The 17680-nt window shown below is 47.2% G+C and overlaps 1 protein-coding gene across 2 annotated transcripts in view; it reads left to right on the top strand.

Moving 5' to 3' along the window:
* The window catches only part of TDRD5 (tudor domain containing 5), a 602913-nt gene that overhangs the window by 520028 nt on the left and 65205 nt on the right, over positions 1-17680 (top strand). For both annotated transcript variants that reach the window (XM_063939810.1, XM_063939811.1), the window contains exon 13: positions 12906-13073. In XM_063939810.1, coding sequence (XP_063795880.1) covers positions 12906-13073 — 168 coding nt within the window. The remainder of the gene's footprint in view (positions 1-12905; positions 13074-17680) is intronic.

The following is a 17680-nucleotide window of genomic DNA, read 5'->3' as shown; positions in this document are numbered from 1 at the left end:
CTTCTAGGTACACTTGCACAGTTTTGAAGAGAGAACAGTGTCTTGCCTGAAGTGCAGACATTATTATAGGGAGTTCTGCATGTTAAGGGGGGTACTCACGGAGTGATCGCTGCTTAAAATCTAAGCAATCTGACTACATTGCTTAGATTTTAAGCCTGATCGCTCCGTGTGTAGCCCCCTCAGCGATAGCGATGCGCAGCCCCGCGTATCGCTATCGTTGGTGCTAGATTGGCCTGCTGTGCAGGCCAATCTAGCGGGTCGCTCATTTCACCTGCTGGGTGAAATAAGCGCCCCCCCGTCTCCCCCCGCACGCTCAGCACACATCTCTCCCGCATCGGCCAGTGAGTACTGGTCTTTAAGCCTTCATTTATCCCTCCTGTACTTTCTTTTGCTCTCAACCTGGTGCTGATTGCTATGCAACATCCTCCTCATGAACATTTGGATTAATTGGAGTTGATGTTCCTTTCTTGTTTGCTTTCCTGTTTATCTTGTCATCTAGGAGAGCTACGAGCTGGAGCTTGATCACTTTGCTAAATTTGATTCAGAAACCTGGGATCCCGTCTTTGGACTGCAATAGGTTTCCAGAAGAAGTGGGATCTTTTCGTTCTCTGAACATTTTTAGGGGTTTGCAAATCTGGGTCTTGCATAAACGGCTGACCTGTTGATTCTGTATTAATAGGTCATTACAATGGCACGACTGCCCGTTCAGAACCTGTGAGTGCGCATTCCTCCAGATTGTCGGATGCAACTTGCGCTGTGCAGTCTCTCTCTTGGGCCAGTTGACCACTTGGTCTTTGATGTACACCTTTACTGTATTTTATGGTTTTACTATTATGTGTACAAAGATGCCAAGTGCTCAGGCTCCTTGCTTCTACCTCATGACTGAATTGTATAGTGTCTATCCATAGACTAAGAAAAGGATTTAATGTAAGTATAAAAATCATTCTAAACCGCGTACTCCAGGGGTTTTCTAATTATGGTAATTGTGTTGAATGATGCCACATTAACTTTGTCCATTCCCATGATGTTCCATATCATTATGTTAATGTGATGTCACTATGTCTCATATATACACACATAGGCAGACACACAAATTACTTTTATACATACATTGAAGAACATCTGCAGCTGTGACTGAAAGTGTCTGATTAAAAATATTTCTTCAAAATATAAAATAGCTTGTGTCTGTGGCTGGGGAGCATGGGAACACTGAGGCCCTGAACACACTGAAAATACACATTAATTAGCAAAGTTAGATCTGATTTTTCTTTTATTCCTGATCACTAAACATACTGTAGTTTTGCATTTTACATGATCAAGCTCTGTTTTATTTCTCTGACGTCCTAGTGGATGCTGGGAACTCCGTAAGGACCATGGGGAATAGCGGCTCCGCAGGAGACTGGGCACAACTAAAAGAAAGCTTTTAGACTACCTGGTGTGCACTGGCTCCTCCCACTATGACCCTCCTCCAAGCCTCAGTTAGATTTCTGTGCCCGGCCGAGCTGGGTGCACACTAGGGGCTCTCCTGAGCTCCTAGAAAGAAAGTTTATTTTAGTTTTTTTATTTTACAGTGAGACCTGCTGGCAACAGGCTCACTGCATCGAGGGACTAAGGGGAGAAGAAGCGAACCTACCTGCTTGCAGCTAGCTTGGGCTTCTTAGGCTACTGGACACCATTAGCTCCAGAGGGATCGACCGCATGGAACTGGCCTTGGTGTTCGTTCCCGGAGCCGCGCCGCCGTCCCCCTTACAGAGCCAGAAGCAAGAAGAGGTCCGTAAAATCGGCGGCAGAAGACATCAGTCTTCACCAAGGTAGCGCACAGCACTGCAGCTGTGCGCCATTGCTCCTCATGCACACTTCACACTCCGGTCACTGAGTGCAGGGCGCTGGGGGGGGGGGGGGGGGGGGGGGCGCGCCCTGAGCAGCAATAAAAACACCTTGGCTGGCAAATATATCACAATATATAGCCCCAGAGGCTATATATGTGATAATTACCCCTGCCAGAATCCATAAAAAAGCGGGAGAAAAGTCAGCTGAAAAAGGGGCGGAGCTATCTCCCTCAGCACACTGGCGCCATTTTCTCTTCACAGTGCAGCTGGAAGACAGCTCCCCAGGCTCTCCCCTGTAGTTTGCAGGCTCAAAGGGTTAAAAAGAGAGAGGGGGCACTAAATTTAGGCGCAATATTGTATATACAAGCAGCTATTGGGAAAAATTCACTCAATATAGTGTTAATCCCTAAATTATATAGCGCTCTGGTGTGTGCTGGCATACTCTCTCTCTGTCTCCCCAAAGGGCTGTGTGGGGTCCTGTCCTCAGTCAGAGCATTCCCTGTGTGTGTGCGGTGTGTCGGTACGGCTGTGTCGACACGTTTGATGAGGAGGCTTATGTGGTGGCAGAGCAGATGCCGATAAATGTGATGTCGCCCCCTGTGGGGCCGACACCAGAGTGGATGGATAGGTGGAAGGTATAAACAGACAGTGTCAACTCCTTACATAAAAGGCTGGATGACGTAACAGCTGTGGGACAGCCGGCTTCTCAGCCGTGCCTGCCCAGGCATCTCAAAGACCATCAGGGGCTCAAAAACGCCCGCTCCCTCAGATGGCAGACACAGATGTCGACACGGAGTCTGACTCCAGTGTCGACGAGGTTGAGACATATACACAATCCACTAGGAACATCCGTTACATGATCCCGGCAATAAAAAATGTGTTACACATTTCTGACATTAACCCAAGTACCACTAAAAAAGGGTTTTATGTGTGGGGAGAAAAAGCAGGCAGTGTTTTGTTCCCCCATCAAATGAGTGAATGAAGTGTGAAAAAGTGTGGGTTCCCCCGATAAGAAACTGGTAATTTCTAAAAAGTTACTGATGGCGTACCCTTTCCCGCCAGAGGATCAGTTACACTGGGAGATATCCCCTAGGGTGGATAAGGCGCTCACACGTTTGTCAAAAAAGGTGGCACTGCCGTCTTAGGATACGGCCACTTTGAAGGTACCTGCTGATAAAAAGCAGGAGGCTATCCTGAAGTCTGTATTTACACACTCAGGTACTAGACTGAGACCTGCAGATAGTGCTGCTGCAGCGTGGTCTGTGACCCTGTCAAACAGGGATACTATTTTGCGAACATAAGAGCATATTAAAGACGTCGTCTTATATATGAGGGATGCACAGAGGGATATTTTGCCGGCTGGCATCCAGAATTAATGCAATGTCCATTCTGTCAGGAGGGTATTAGAGACCCGACACTGGACAGGTGATGCTGACTTTAAAAGGCACATAGAGCCTTATAAGGGTGAGGAATTGTTTGGGGATGGTCTCTGGGACCTCGTATCCACAGCAACAGCTGGGAATAAAAAATTTTACCTCAGGTTTCCTCACAGCCTAAGAAAGCACTGTATTATCAGGTACAGTCCTTTCGGCTTCAGAAAAGCAAGCGGGTCAAAGGCGATTCCTTTCTGCACAGAGTCGAGGGAAGAGGGAAAAAGCTGCACCAGTCAGCCAGTTCCCAGAATCAAAATTCTTCCCCCGCTTCCTCTAAGTCCACCGCATGACGCGGGGGCTCCACAGGCGTAGCTAGTTACGGTGGGGGGCCGCCTCAAAAATTTCATCGATCAGTGGGCTCGCTCACAGGTGGATCCCTGGATCCTTCAAGTAGTATCTCTGGGGTACAAGCTGGAATTCGAGGCGTCTCCCCCCCGCCGTTTCCTCAAATCTGCCTTGCCGACAACTCCCTCAGGCAGGGAGGCTGTGCTAGAGGCAATTCACAAGCAGTATTCCCAGCAGGTGATAGTCAAGGTGCCCCTACTTCAACAAGGACGGGGTTACTATTCCACACTGTTTGTGGTACCGAAACCGGACGGTTCGGTGAGACCCATGTTAAATTTAAAATCCTTTTACACATACATAAAAAAATTCAAGTTCAAGATGGAATCGCTCAGGGCGGTTATTGCAAGCCTGGAGGAGGGGGATTACATGGTATCCCTGGACATCAAGGATGCTTACCTACATGTCCCCATTTACCATCCTCACCAGGAGTACCTCAGATTTGTGGTACAGGATTGCCATTACCAATTCCAAACACTGCCGTTTGGACTGTCCACGGCACCGAGGGTCTTTACCAAGGTAATGGCAGAAATGATGATACTCCTTCGAAAAAAGGGAGTTTTAATTATCCCGTACTTGGACGATCTCCTTATAAAGGCGAGGTCGGAGCAGTTGTTGGTCGGAATAGCACTATCTCGGGAAGTGCTACAACAGCACGGATGGATTCTATACATTCCAAAGTCACAGCTGGTTCCTACCACACGCCTACTGTTCCTGGGGATGGTTCTGGACACAGAACAGAAAAAAGTATTTCTCCCGCAGGAGAAAGCCAAGGAGCTGTCATCTCTAGTCAGAGACCTCCTGAAACTAAAACAGGTATCGGTGCATCACTGCACACGAGTCCTGGGAAAAATGATAGCTTCTTACGAAGCAGAATTCCATTCGGCAGGTTCCATGCAAGAACCTTTCAGTGGGACCTCTTGGACAAGTGGTCGGGATCGCATCTTCAGATGTATCGGCTGATAACCCTGTCTCCAAGGACCAGGGTATCTCTACTGTGGTGGCTGCAGAGTGCTCATCTTCAAGAGGGCCGCATAGAGTCGGCATACAGGACTGGGTCCTGGTAACCACGGATGCCAGCCTTCGAGGCTGGGGGGCAGTCACACAGGGAAGAAATTTCCAAGGACTTTGGTCAAGTCAGGAGTCGTCCCTACACATAAATATTCTGGAACTGAGGGCCATTTACAATGCCCTAAGTCTGGCAAGGCCTCTGCTTCAAAACCAGCCGGTACTGATCCAATCAGACAACATCACGGCAGTCGCCCATGTAAACCGACAGGGCGGCACAAGAAGCAGGATGGCGATGGCAGAAGCCACAAGGATTCTCCGATGGGCGGAAAATCACGTCTTAGCACTGTCAGCAGTGTTCATTCCGGGAGTGGTCAACTGGGAAGCAGACTTCCTCAGCAGACACGACCTACACCCGGGAGAGTGGGGACTTCATCCAGAAGTCTTCCAACTGTTGGGAAAGACCACAGGTGGACATGATGGCGTCCCGCCTAAACAAAAAAACTAGATATTGCGCCAGGTCAAGGGACCCTCAGGCGATAGCTGTGGACGCTCTAGTGACACCGTGGGTGTACCAGTCGGTTTATGTATTCCCTCCTCTGCCTCTCATACCAAAGGTACTGAGAATAATAAGAAGACGAGGAGTAAGAACGATACTCGTGGTTCCGGATGGGCCAAGAAGAGCTTGGTACCCAGAACTTCAAGAAATTATATCAGAGGACCCATGGCCTCTACCGCTTAGACAGGATCTGCTACAGCAGGGGCCCTGTCTGTTCCAAGACTTACCGCGGCTGCGTTTGACGGCATGGCGGTTGAATTCCGGATCCTAAAGGAAAAGGGCATTCCAGAGGAAGTCATTCCTACGCTGATAAAAGCCAGGAAAGAAGTAACCGCAAACCATTATCACCGTATTTGGCGAAAATATGTTGCGTGGTGTGAGGCCAGGAAGGCCCCAACAGAGGAATTTCAGCTGGGTCGTTTTCTGCACTTCCTACAGTCAGGAGTGACTATGGGCCTAAACTTGGGTTCCATTAAGGTCCAGATTTCGGCTCTGTCGATTTTCTTCCAGAAAGAACTGGCTTCACATTGGTTTGAGCCACTTAAAACTGTAGATTTGAAATATTTCACGTGGAAAGTGGTCATGTTATTGGCCTTGGCTTCGGCCAGGCGTGTGTCAGAATTGGCGGCTTTGTCATGTAAAAGCCCTTATCTGATTTTCCATATGGATAGGGCAGAATTGAGGACTCGTCCCCAGTTTCTCCCTAAGGTGGTATCAGCTTTTCACTTGAACCAACCTATTGTAGTGCCTGCGGCTACTAGGGACTTGGAAGATTCCAAGTTACTGGACGTAGTCAGGGCCTTAAAAATTTATATTTCCAGGACGGCTGGAGTCAGGAAAATTGACTCGCTTTTTATCCTGTAGGCACCCAACAAAATAGGTGCTCCTGCTTCTAAGCACCCTAAATCAGTAAAAGCCCATTCCACAAGGAAGGTGGACTTTTCTTGGGCGGCAGCCCGAGGGGTCTCGGCTTTACAGCTTTGCCGAGCTGCTACTTGGTCGGGTTCAAACACATTTGCTAAGTTCTACAAGTTTGATACCCTGGCTGAGGAGGACCTTGCCTTTGCTCATTCGGTGCTGCAGAGTCATCCGCACTCTCCCGCCCGTTTGGGAGCTTTGGTATAATCCCCATGGTCCTTACGGAGTTCCCAGCATCCACTAGAACGTCAGAGAAAATAAGATTTTACTCACCGGTAAATCTATTTCTCGTAGTCCGTAGTGGATGCTGGGCGCCCATCCCAAGTGCGGATTGTCTGCAATACTTGTATGTAGTTATTGCCTAACTGAGGGTTATTGTTGAGCCATCTGTTGAGAGGCTCAGTTATATTTCATACTGTTAACTGGGTATAGTACCACAAGTTATACGGTGTGATTGGTGTGGCTGGTATGAGTCTTACCCGGGATTCAAAATCCTTCCTTATTGTGTCAGCTCTTCCGGGCACAGTATCCTAACTGAGGCTTGGAGGAGGGTCATAGTGGGAGGAGCCAGTGCACACCAGGTAGTCTAAAAGCTTTCTTTTAGTTGTGCCCAGTCTCCTGCGGAGCCGCTATTCCCCATGGTCCTTACGGAGTTCCCAGCATCCACTACGGACTACGAGAAATAGATTTACCGGTGAGTAAAATCTTATTTTTACTAAGTAAAGATGGTGGGATTCCTTTTCAGTCTTTATAGTTTTATTGTATTGTTTATCAATGCCATCTCTGAATAAAGGTTTAAATTGCATTGTTAAAAATATAAAAATAATTTACGTTCTCAATAGCCCTTAAACTAATTGACTGGATATGTGCCACAGATCAATCCCTCAATTCTGTAGATAAAACGTCTTATGTTTATAATAATCCCGACTATGTATAGTGCAAAGAAACACAATATATTTTGGTATCTTCCTATAAAAATTGTTATTCTACAGTACGACACTAATGTTTAATCAATGAGCTAGTACAAAGCTTTCATTTCACAGGCAACAATAAAAAAAAAAAATCAGATTCCAATGGTAAAGTATTCTGTCCCGATTCAGATTTGTAAGTAAAACAACAAAAGCAAGTAACTTTATGTCTGGAACAAACCATGTTGCCATGCAAGGTGGGCAAATAAATGTATATTTCTCTGACGTCCTAGTGGATGGTGGGTACTCCGTAAGGACCATGGGGTATAGACGGGCTCCGCAGGAGACTGGGCACTCTTAAAAGAAAGATTAGGTACTATATCTGGTGTGCACTGGCTCCTCCCTCTATGCCCCCCCTCCAGACCTCAGTTAGTTAGTATCTGTGCCCGGCCAGAGCTGGATGCACCCTAGGGGCTCTCCTGAGCTTCCTAGAAAAGAAAGTATTTGTTAGGTTTTTTATTTTCAGTGAGATCTGCTGGCAACAGACTCACTGCTACGTGGGACTGAGGGGAGAGAAGCGAACCTACCTGCTTGCAGCTAGCTTGGGCTTCTAATGCTACTGGACACCATTAGCTCCAGAGGGATCGAACACAGGCCCAGTCCTCGGTCGTCCGGTCCCGGAGCCGCGCCGCTGTCCCCCTTGCAGAGCCAGAAGAACGAAGAGAAGTTGAAAATCGGCGGCTGAAGACTCCGGTTTTCATTAAGGTAGCGCACAGCACTGCAGCTGTGCGCCATTGCTCCCTTAGCAAATCACACACTCCGGTCACTGATGGGTACAGGGCGCTGGGGGGGGGCGCCCTGGGCAGCAATTAGATTACCTTACTTGGCGAAAAGCACATAATACAGTCTGATAAACTGTATATGTGCATTAACCCCCGCCATTAAAGTACATAAAAGGACAGAAGCCCGCCGCTGAGGGGGCCGGGCCTTCTTCCTCAGCACACCGGCGCCATTTTCTCTTCACAGCTCAGCTGGAAGGAAGCTCCCCAGGCTCTCCCCTGCAGTATCCTGGTACACAAAGGGTAAAAAAGAGGGGGGGGCACAAATTTAGGCGCAAAACTGTGTATATAAGCTGCTATAGGGGAAAAATCACTCAGTATATTGTACATCCCTGTATTATATAGCGCTGAGGTGTGTGCTGGCATACTCTCTCTCTGTCTCTCCAAAGGGCCTGGTGGGGGAACTGTCTTCAAATAGAGCATCCCCTGTGTGTGTGGTGTGTCGGTACGCGTGTGTCGACATGTCTGAGGTAAAAGGCTCCTCTAGGGAGGTGATAGAGCGGATAAGTGTGTGGGAGGGTGTCTCCGTCAACAACGCCGACACCTGTTTGGATATGTGTAAGTGCTGAGGTAAAATTATTGCTCAAAAAAGGTTAGGGAACAGAAAGGAAATCTACCCTGGTCTGTCCCTATGTCACAGAGTCCTTCAGAGTCTCTCTATGTTCACTATCCAAAATAACAAAGTATCGACACGGAGTTTAACTCCACTGTCGACTACGATAATGCAAAGTTACAGCCAAGAGGGCTAAAAGATATTCAATATATGATTATTGGAATAAAAGATGATTTGCATATCACTGATGACTCATCTGTCCCTGACACGAGTGTACACATGTTAAGGGGAAGAATGCTGAGGTAAATTTCCCTCCTCTCATGAGGAAAAAGAGCGGGAATCTCCAGACAAGAGACGGCAGCTTCCCACAAGAGAATTCTCAGGCTGTATCCTTTCCCCACTAGGGCCAGGATGTGTTGAGAATCTTCCCCTTGGGTGCTATTCTCAGGGATCCTGCAGATAGCGTGCACATTCTAGTATACTACCCAGACCGGCGATTGTGTCGGCATGGGTTTATAGCGCTGTGGCAGCATGGACAGGTACCTTATCAGCAGAGATTGAGACCCTAGTATGCATATAAATATTTAAGATGCTGTCTTAAGTGATAGATATATAATTATAAAGCATGCCCAAAGGGACATGAGTATACTGGGTCCTAGAGACAAAAGCTATGTCGATTTCTGCTTGACGTGTCCTGTAGAATATATATTGGACAGATGATGCTGACTTAAGAGGCATATGGAAGGCTGAGGATTGTGTGGAGAAAGGTTCTCGGGCCTGGTCTCCACAGTTATAGCTGGTAATTCTGATATTTTGCCTTATATTCCTGCACAGCCTAGGAAAGCACGACATTATTAAATGCAGCTTTTCGAATAAAGAAACAAGAAAGTCTGAGGTGCGTCCTTTCTTGTCAGAGCCGGGGGCAGAGGAAAGAAGCTGTGCAACACAGCTAGTCCCCAGGAACAGAAGTCCTCCCCGGCCTCTACAAAAATCCACCGCATGTCGCTGGGGCTCCACAGGCGGAGCTAGGCCCGGTGGGGACACGCCTTCGTAAGTTCAGCCACAAGTGGGTTCACTCCCTGTTAGATCCCTGGGCAATAGAAATTGTATCGCAGGGATACAGGCTGGACTGTGAGAAGATGCCCCCTCACCGAGGACCCGGCGGGCTTCCCCCCAAGAGAGGGAGCCAGTGTTAACTGCAATTCGTAAATTGTATCTTCAACAGGTGGTGGTCAAGGGTCCCCTCCTTCAACAAGAGGGTGTTATTATTCGACCATGTTATAATTCCGAAACCAGACGGTTCGGTTAGACCCATATTGAATTAAAATCCCTGAACATATACCTGAAAAGGTTCAGGTTCAAGATGGAATCGCTAAGAGCGGTCATTGCATGCCTGAAATGAATCGGGACATAAGGGATGCATACCTTCATGTCCCCATTTATCCACCTCATCAGGCGTACCTCAGAATTGCGGTACGGGATTGTAATTACCAATTTCACCAAGGTAATGGCGGATATGATGGTGCTCCTGCGGAAGCAAGGTGTCTCTATTATCACATACTTGGATGATCTCCTCATAAAAGCGAGATCAAGAGAGCAGTTGCTGGACAGCGTATCACCTTATCTGGAAGTGAAACGGCAACACGACTGGATTCTATATATTCCAAAGTCGCAGTTGGTTACTACAGCTCATCTGCCTCGCCTAGACATGATCCTAGACACAGACCAGAAGAGGGTTTATCTCCCGATAGAGAGCTCAGGAGCTCATGACACTGGTCAGGAATCCATTGAAAACCAAAACAGGTGTCAGTGCATCACTGCACTCGAGTCCTGGGAAGGATGATGGCATCATACGAGGCCATCCCCTTCGGCTGGTTCCATGCAAGGACAATGGAACTTACTGGACAAGTGGTCCGGATCACATCTTCAGATGCATCGGTTAATCACCCTATCCCCCAGGGCCAGGGTGTCTCTCCTGTGGTGGCTGCGGAGTGCTCACCTTCTCAAGGGCCGCAGATTCGGCATTCAGGACTGGGTCCTGGAGACCACGGATGCAAGCCTCCGAGGGTGGGGGGCAGTTACACAGGGAAGAAAATTCCAAGGTTTGTGGTCAAGCCAACAGACTTGCCTTCACATCAATATCCTGGAACTAAGGGCCATATACAACGCCCTAAGTCAAGCGGAGTTCCTGCTTCGCGACCAACCGGTTCTGATGCAGTCAGACCGCAGGGGTCATGTAAACCGCCAGGGCGGCACAAGGAGCAGGGTGGCGAGGGTAGAAGCCACCAGAATTCTTCGCTGGGCGGAGAATCAAGTAAGCGCACTGTCAGCAGTGTTCATTCCGGGAGTGGACACGACCTCCACCCGGGAAAGTGGTGACTTCATCAGGAAGTCTTCACGCAGTTTTGCAAATTGATGGAAACTGCCTTAGGTGGACTACATGGCGTCCCACCTCAATAAAAAAATAAAAAAGGTTTTACGCTGGGTCAAGGGACTCTCAGGCGATAGCTGTGGTCGCACTAGCCACACTGTGGGTGTTCCAGTCGGTCTATATATTTCTTCCTCTCAGACCCAAGGGCTGAGAATTGTAATAAACGGAGGAGTGTGAACAATATTCTTTGCTCCGGATTGGCCAAGAAGGACTCGGTACCCGGAACTGCAAGAAATGCTCTCAGAGGACCCATGGCCTCTGCCTCTCAGTCAGGACATGTTGCAACAGGGACCCTGTCTGATCCAAGACTTACCGCGGCTGCGTTGGACGGCATGGCGGTTGAACGCCGGATCCTAGCGGAAAAGGGCATTCCGGATGCAGTTATTCCTACGCTGATGAAGGCTAGGAAAGACGTGACAGCAAGACTTTTTCACTGTATATGGCGAAAATAGGTTGCTTGGTGTGTGGCCGGGAAAGCCCTACAGAGGAATTCCAGGGGGGTCGATTCCTGCACTTCCTACAGTCAGGAGTGACTATGGGCCTAAAATTAGGATCCATAAAGGCCAAGATTTCGGCCCTATCCCTTTTTCTCTCAAAAAGAACTGGCTTCCCTGCCTGAAGTTCGGACGTTGTTACAGGGGTGCTGCATATTCAGCCCCTTTTGTGCCTCCAGTGGCACCTTGGGACCTTAACGTGTGTTGGATTCCTAAAATCCCACTGGTTTGAGCCACTTAAGACCGTGGAGCTAAAATATCTCACGTGGAAAGTGGTCATGCTTTTGGCCTTAGCTTGGACTAGGCGTGTGTCAGAATTGGCGGCTTTGTCATGTAAAAGCCCATATCTGATCTTCCATATGGAAAGGGCAGAATGGAGGACTTGTCCCCAATTTCTCCCTAAGGTGGTATCGTTTCATTTGAACCAACCTATTGTGGTGCCTGCGGCTACTAGGGACTTGGAGGATTCCAAGTTGCTGGACGTAGTCCGGGCCCTGAAACTTTGTTTCCAGAACAGCTAGAGTCAGAAAAACTGACTCGCTATTTATCCTGCATGCACCCAACAAGCTGGGTGCTCCTGCTTCAAAGCAGACTATTGCTCGCTGGATCTGTAGCACCATTCAGCTTGCACATTCTGCGGCTGGACTGCCGCATCCTAAATCAGTAAAAGCCCATTCCACGAGGAAGGTGGGCTCTTCTTGGGCTGCTGCCCGAGGGGTCTCGGCTTTACAACTTTGCCGAGCTGCTACTTGGTCGGGTTCAAACACTTTTGCAAAATTCTACAAGTTTGATACCCTGGCTGAGCAGGACCTTGTGTTTGCTCATTCGGTGCTGCAGAGTCATCCGCACTCTCCCGCCCGTTTGGGAGCTTTGGTATAATCCCCATGGTCCTTATGGAGTACCCAGCATCCACTAGGACGTCAGAGAAAATAAGAATTTACTCACCGGTAATTCTATTTCTCGTAGTCCGTAGTGGATGCTGGGAGCCCGTCCCAAGTGCGGAGACTCTGCAATACATGTATATAGTTATTGCTTAACTAAAGGGTTATTGTATGAGCCATCTGTTGAGAGAGGCTCAGTTATTGTTCATACTGTTAACTGTGTATAGTTATCACGAGTTGTACAGTGTGATTGGTGTGGCTGGTATGAGTCTTACCCTGGATTCCAAATCCTTTCCTAGTAATGTCAGCTCTTCCGGGCACAGTTTCCCTAACTGAGGTCTGGAGGAGGAGCCAGTGCACACCAGATATAGTACCTAATCTTTCTTTTAAGGGTGCCCAGTCTCCTGCGGAGCCCGTCTATACCCCATGGTCCTTACGGAGTACCCAGCATCCACTACGGACTACGAGAAATAGAATTACCGGTGAGTAAATTCTTATTTTTTTCTGTGTAGGGTAAATACTGGCTGCTTTTGCATGTAGCCCACAAGTGTTAGCTTTAATTTTACTTTGCAATTTAGATTTAAATTTGAACAAACCCCACCCAAATCTAATTTTGTGTATCCTTAATTAAAACAAATACTAAATAATTGCAAATTAGATGTTATTACATAAACAGCACTGCCAGAAAGCTTACCTTGCTTCTCTTGCAGGATTTGCATAAGTGTAACCCATTTGTGCACTACCTATTCAAGTCTATAGAGAAGCCACAAGAAGATCTACAGGATGATTCAATGCAGACTGAAAAGCAAACAGTAAAGCCAACAGTAGAGCCAATAAATGACCAAGAAGCCTTGCTGCAAGACATATCATTCCAAACAGTATGTATCACTTATTTGTAAAACGTCTATAGAAAGATGTGACGTTGTATTACAGTAGTTAGTAAATGCAATATCTTTTCACTGCTGATATGGCATGTTGGTTCATTAGTTTGGGTGATATATTCTGCTGATGAAGTTGTTGTTCAGATTAAAACGTTGAAAGCTGTGTACAGATGGAGCCACGATCATCTTGGCTTCTATGCTGCGCCTAGTCACCATGATTTATTAGCATAATCCTTTCATCTATTATTCTCGGCTGCAATACAGTAAAGGGGGGTACTCACGGAGCGATCGCTGCTTAAAATCTAAGCAATCTGACTAGATTGCTTAGATTTTAAGCAGTGATCTCTCCGTGTGTACCCCCTCATCGCTATCGTTGGTGCTAGATTGGCATGCATGCAGGCCAATCTAGCGGGTCGCTCACTTCACCCGCTGGGTGAAATGAGCACCCGCTCCCCCCGCACGCTTAGCACACATTGCGCTGTGCTGAGCGGGGAGAGAGATGTGTGCTGAGCGGTTCGCTCAGCACACATCTCTCCCCACATCTGCCAGTGAGTACTGGCCTTAAGAGAGAACAATACAGCAGGGGATTAAGTCCGACTGCCCTGGCTCAATTAATCCTATTAAAGGCCAAGCTAAAGAATGCTCTATCTGTAGGTTTAAGGAGAAGAGCGTTTACCTATCAATACATGTTTGGGCAGTAGTAATTGCTTTAAGCAGGACTATATGCTAATATTCACCACTTTCTCCGGCAGGGTCCACAGGTTATCCACAAGATAACAATGGGATATGATGGAGCGATAAGCGGATTGGCACCAAACGATCACAAGCTTTTAGTCCTCCCAGGATGCAATGGGCCCGTCTATATATATATATATATATATATATATATATATATGTATATATATATATATATATATATATATATATATCCCCGCCCACTGGCTCAGGCAAATCAGTTTTTTGTTTGGTGCAGCAGGAGCCGGTCCATGGTCACAGGGCTGCTGTTTTTGGCAGCCCTAAGCTTTCTTATTTTATTTTTATAGTCCTACTACGTTCTCTGAGTGATCTTTCCTAACAGCGTCTTACACGCATATTGGAAAGAGTCGCTCCCAACAACTCTCTGCCGGGTCGCAACAACGCTTACCCACGGTACAAGTGCTGTCTCGACGGGCGTCTGTGTCGGATATACTAGCAGGTCCAGCAGACGTTACCAGGCTGTGGCCGGAGCACAGGGAGAAGGTAAGGCATTGGTTCCACTTAGAAGGGGAATAACGGACACAGCCGCACTGTATTGGGAGGAGACTACCAAACAGTAACTGGCACGCCGCCACCACGGGTGTTCCAGCGCTAGGCCTTAGTGATCATAAGGCACCAGGAATAGTATGAGGCTGCGATCCCTAGGGTTGATGTCAGTGGTGGGGAGTCAGGCGCTCTCCTGGTCGCCCCTCCCCCCAGTACATGACCAGTTTCTGTCGGTCTCCCGCCATGAACTGATTGCCTAACTTCCGTCTCAGACGCTACCACGAGGGGTCTCTGTCGCAGCGTAGCCACTGCGTCTGTGTACACTAAGCGATACCGCGTGGAGACTCGGTCCCAGTACAGGCGTCTGTATGACCGGTGCGTCTGCATTCACAGTGCGTCTGTGTTCACTAAAAGTTCCCGGAGCGGCAGTGTACACTAGTAGTGTCTGGATCCACTCAGCGTTCGCTAACGTATTGATCGATCTTGGAAGTGGGGTGAGTCTCCCTGTATCCCACTCTACTGAGTACGGGTTATACAGCACTAAATTTCTAATCTACTTTTTGTTAGTATGAATAGTTAAGTTTAGTGCCTATTGCATGAGAGTCTGTGTACATTACTGTGGTTTTCTTCGCAATACGTCTGAATACGTTAAGATCTGTATAAAACAGAATTCAGTAATATGTATTCCTACATACTTTGAAATGTGTTTGTAGTTTATAATATGCTCATATGACTAATATATAACATATGACTGCTAGTGTGATTGCTGACTTTATATATGTTTGTCAGTGGTTTCTTCTGAGCCTCAATGCTGTTGCATGGGATGAGGTCAGATTGATATCACTTTAATATAGTAAAGTGATTACAGTCACAAATTGTGTAGTACACTGTGAAAAGCTGATTATTATCATGTCTAAGAGCAACAAAGGTGAAGAGGTTACATTAACAGTAACACCAACACTCATAACATTTGTCCTGCAAAGTGGGATTATCCTCTCAGGATCTGGCACATGATGGTTTATGTACAAATTGTTTCGCGTTTCAGCAGATTGCAAGGCAGATCCCTGTTCAACGGCAGGTAGATCTACCTTGGGTTATGTTTGCACAGACCGTGTCCAGTATATCTGAACGGGAAATCCCTACAGCTTCAATCCCAGGAGTAAGGTACACTATTAACCCATACATGCAGCTCCCTTCTTACGGTATATCCCCAACAGCTTCTCCAAGAAAACAAGCTGATAAACCGAGTGTAAATATATCATCAAATTCACAGGCTACACCGGATGATACATCAGATGAAGATAGCACTGTATATTCTGCTTCAGCATATGAAGAACAGGTAGAAGGTATCAGCTCAGAGGATATTGCTGAATTAATTGGAGTAATGAAGGCTATTATATCCTTAGAGGATTCAGCAGAGCCGGTGTTAAAAACTAAGGCACCTGTGTTTAAACGTCCCAAAACAGTTAGGATAGAGTTTCCAGGGTCAGATCAGCTGACGGAAATCATGGAGGAAGATTGAGCTACACCCAATAAAAAATATAGAATTCCAAAGAAAATGGGATTCCTATTACCCTTTTCCAACTGGGAACTGTTTAAAAAGAGAAGTGCCTCATAAGGTAGATACGCATGTCATTCGATTAGTGGGAAAATCTATATTGCCTTTACTGTCAACATCATTAAATGATGTCACAGACAGAAGAGTGGATTGGTTTTTTAAAACCATATTTTCTCTGTCAGGGGCAGTCATAAGGCCAGCTATGGCTTTAGCTTGGATGGCAGAGGCGGTAGCTGAATGGGCTGAGGTACTGGAAGACGGGCTTTCAGCACCTACTGGGGAGCAGGAATCCCATATAGCTCACATGAAGCAGGCTGCGGTATTCTTAGAAGAAGCGGCAATAGATATGGGTACTATTGCTTCCAAAGCGTCAGCCTTAACGGTAGCTGCTCACAGAGCAATTTGGCTGCGTACATAGAAAGCTGATTCAGAATCTAAGAAGGTTCTGCAATCTTTGCCTTTTGTTGGGGGGTTCGCTTTTCCGGCCATTTCGGTCGCAAGGAAAAACAAAAAGGGAAAAATAAGCAGTCCCAATACAATAAGTTTGGTAGGGCAAAGAAGCAATGGGCCACCAGAGGGCCTGCTTCCAAACCAGAAGAAAAGCCATCAGCCTGATGGTGCGGTCCTCCGCCTGGGGGACCCCAGGGTAGGGGGCCGACTTCAGTTTGCACACATATGGCAGCAGTCGACAACAGATGCTTGGGTGCAAGAAGCGGTAGCTCTGGGTTATGGTTTCCCCTTCAAGAAGCAGCCTCCTCAAAGGTTCTTCTGCACCAGTCCGTCTCGAATAGAGGAGAAGGCCAGAGACCTGCAAGAAGCAGTTCAGAAATTGCTTCAGTCAGGAGTAATTATTCCAGTACCACCTGCACAACGTGGACAGGGTTTTTACTCCAACCCGTTTTTGGTTCAGAAGCCAAATGGGTCGTTTCGGCCCATTCTCAATCTCAAAATGTTAAACAAATACATTTCAGTACCACTGTTCCACATGGAGACGTTATGCTCCATAGCTTTGGCCATGGAATCAGGGGATTACATGGAATCTCTGGATGTACAGGATGCTTACCTGCATGTTCCTATAGCATTGTCTCATCAGTGTTACCTCAGGTTCGCCATCCTCCAGCAACATTTTCAGTTCCAGGCCTTATCCTTTGGGTTAGCCACAGCCCCCAGAGTATTTGCCAAGATTATGGTGGTTATGGCAACTTATCTCCGCAAGCAGGGGATAAGAATTTTTCCATACCTCGACGATCTTTTAATCCTGGCACAATCCCAGGAATTGCTCTCGGTCCATCTTCAACAGACAATAACTTGTCTACAGAAGCATGGATGGCTCATAAATTAGGCAAAGTCATCTCTGATTCCGTCACAATGGATGATTCACTTGAGGGCTTTATTGGATTCAAGTCTGCAGAGAATATTTTTACCTCAGAACAAGATATCCAAGGTGCAGTTAAGGACTCAGGAGTTGTTACACAGTCAAACAATATCAATTCACGCAGCAGTGCGAGTGATGGGTTTGATGGTGTGAACATTCGACATGGTGGAGTATGCACAATTCCACTCAAGACCGCTGCAGCGTCCAATTCTGGCCAGATGTAATGGAGTACATCAGACAATAAAGAAACAGACCATAGTACTTTCAGAAAAGGTAAAACGGTCATTAGCCTGGTGGCTACAGACATCCCATCTAGACAAGGGGAGACCCTTTTGCATATCAGATTGGGAGATCCTGACAACAGATGCCAGACTCCAGGGCTGTAGAGCAGTGTCAGGAAAATTATGGTTCCAGGGTCAATGGACTAAA

The sequence above is a fragment of the Pseudophryne corroboree genome, chromosome 9 (assembly GCF_028390025.1).
Source record: "Pseudophryne corroboree isolate aPseCor3 chromosome 9, aPseCor3.hap2, whole genome shotgun sequence".
Classification (NCBI taxonomy): Eukaryota; Metazoa; Chordata; class Amphibia; order Anura; family Myobatrachidae; genus Pseudophryne; species Pseudophryne corroboree.
This window is presented reverse-complemented; position numbering and strand designations above follow the sequence as displayed.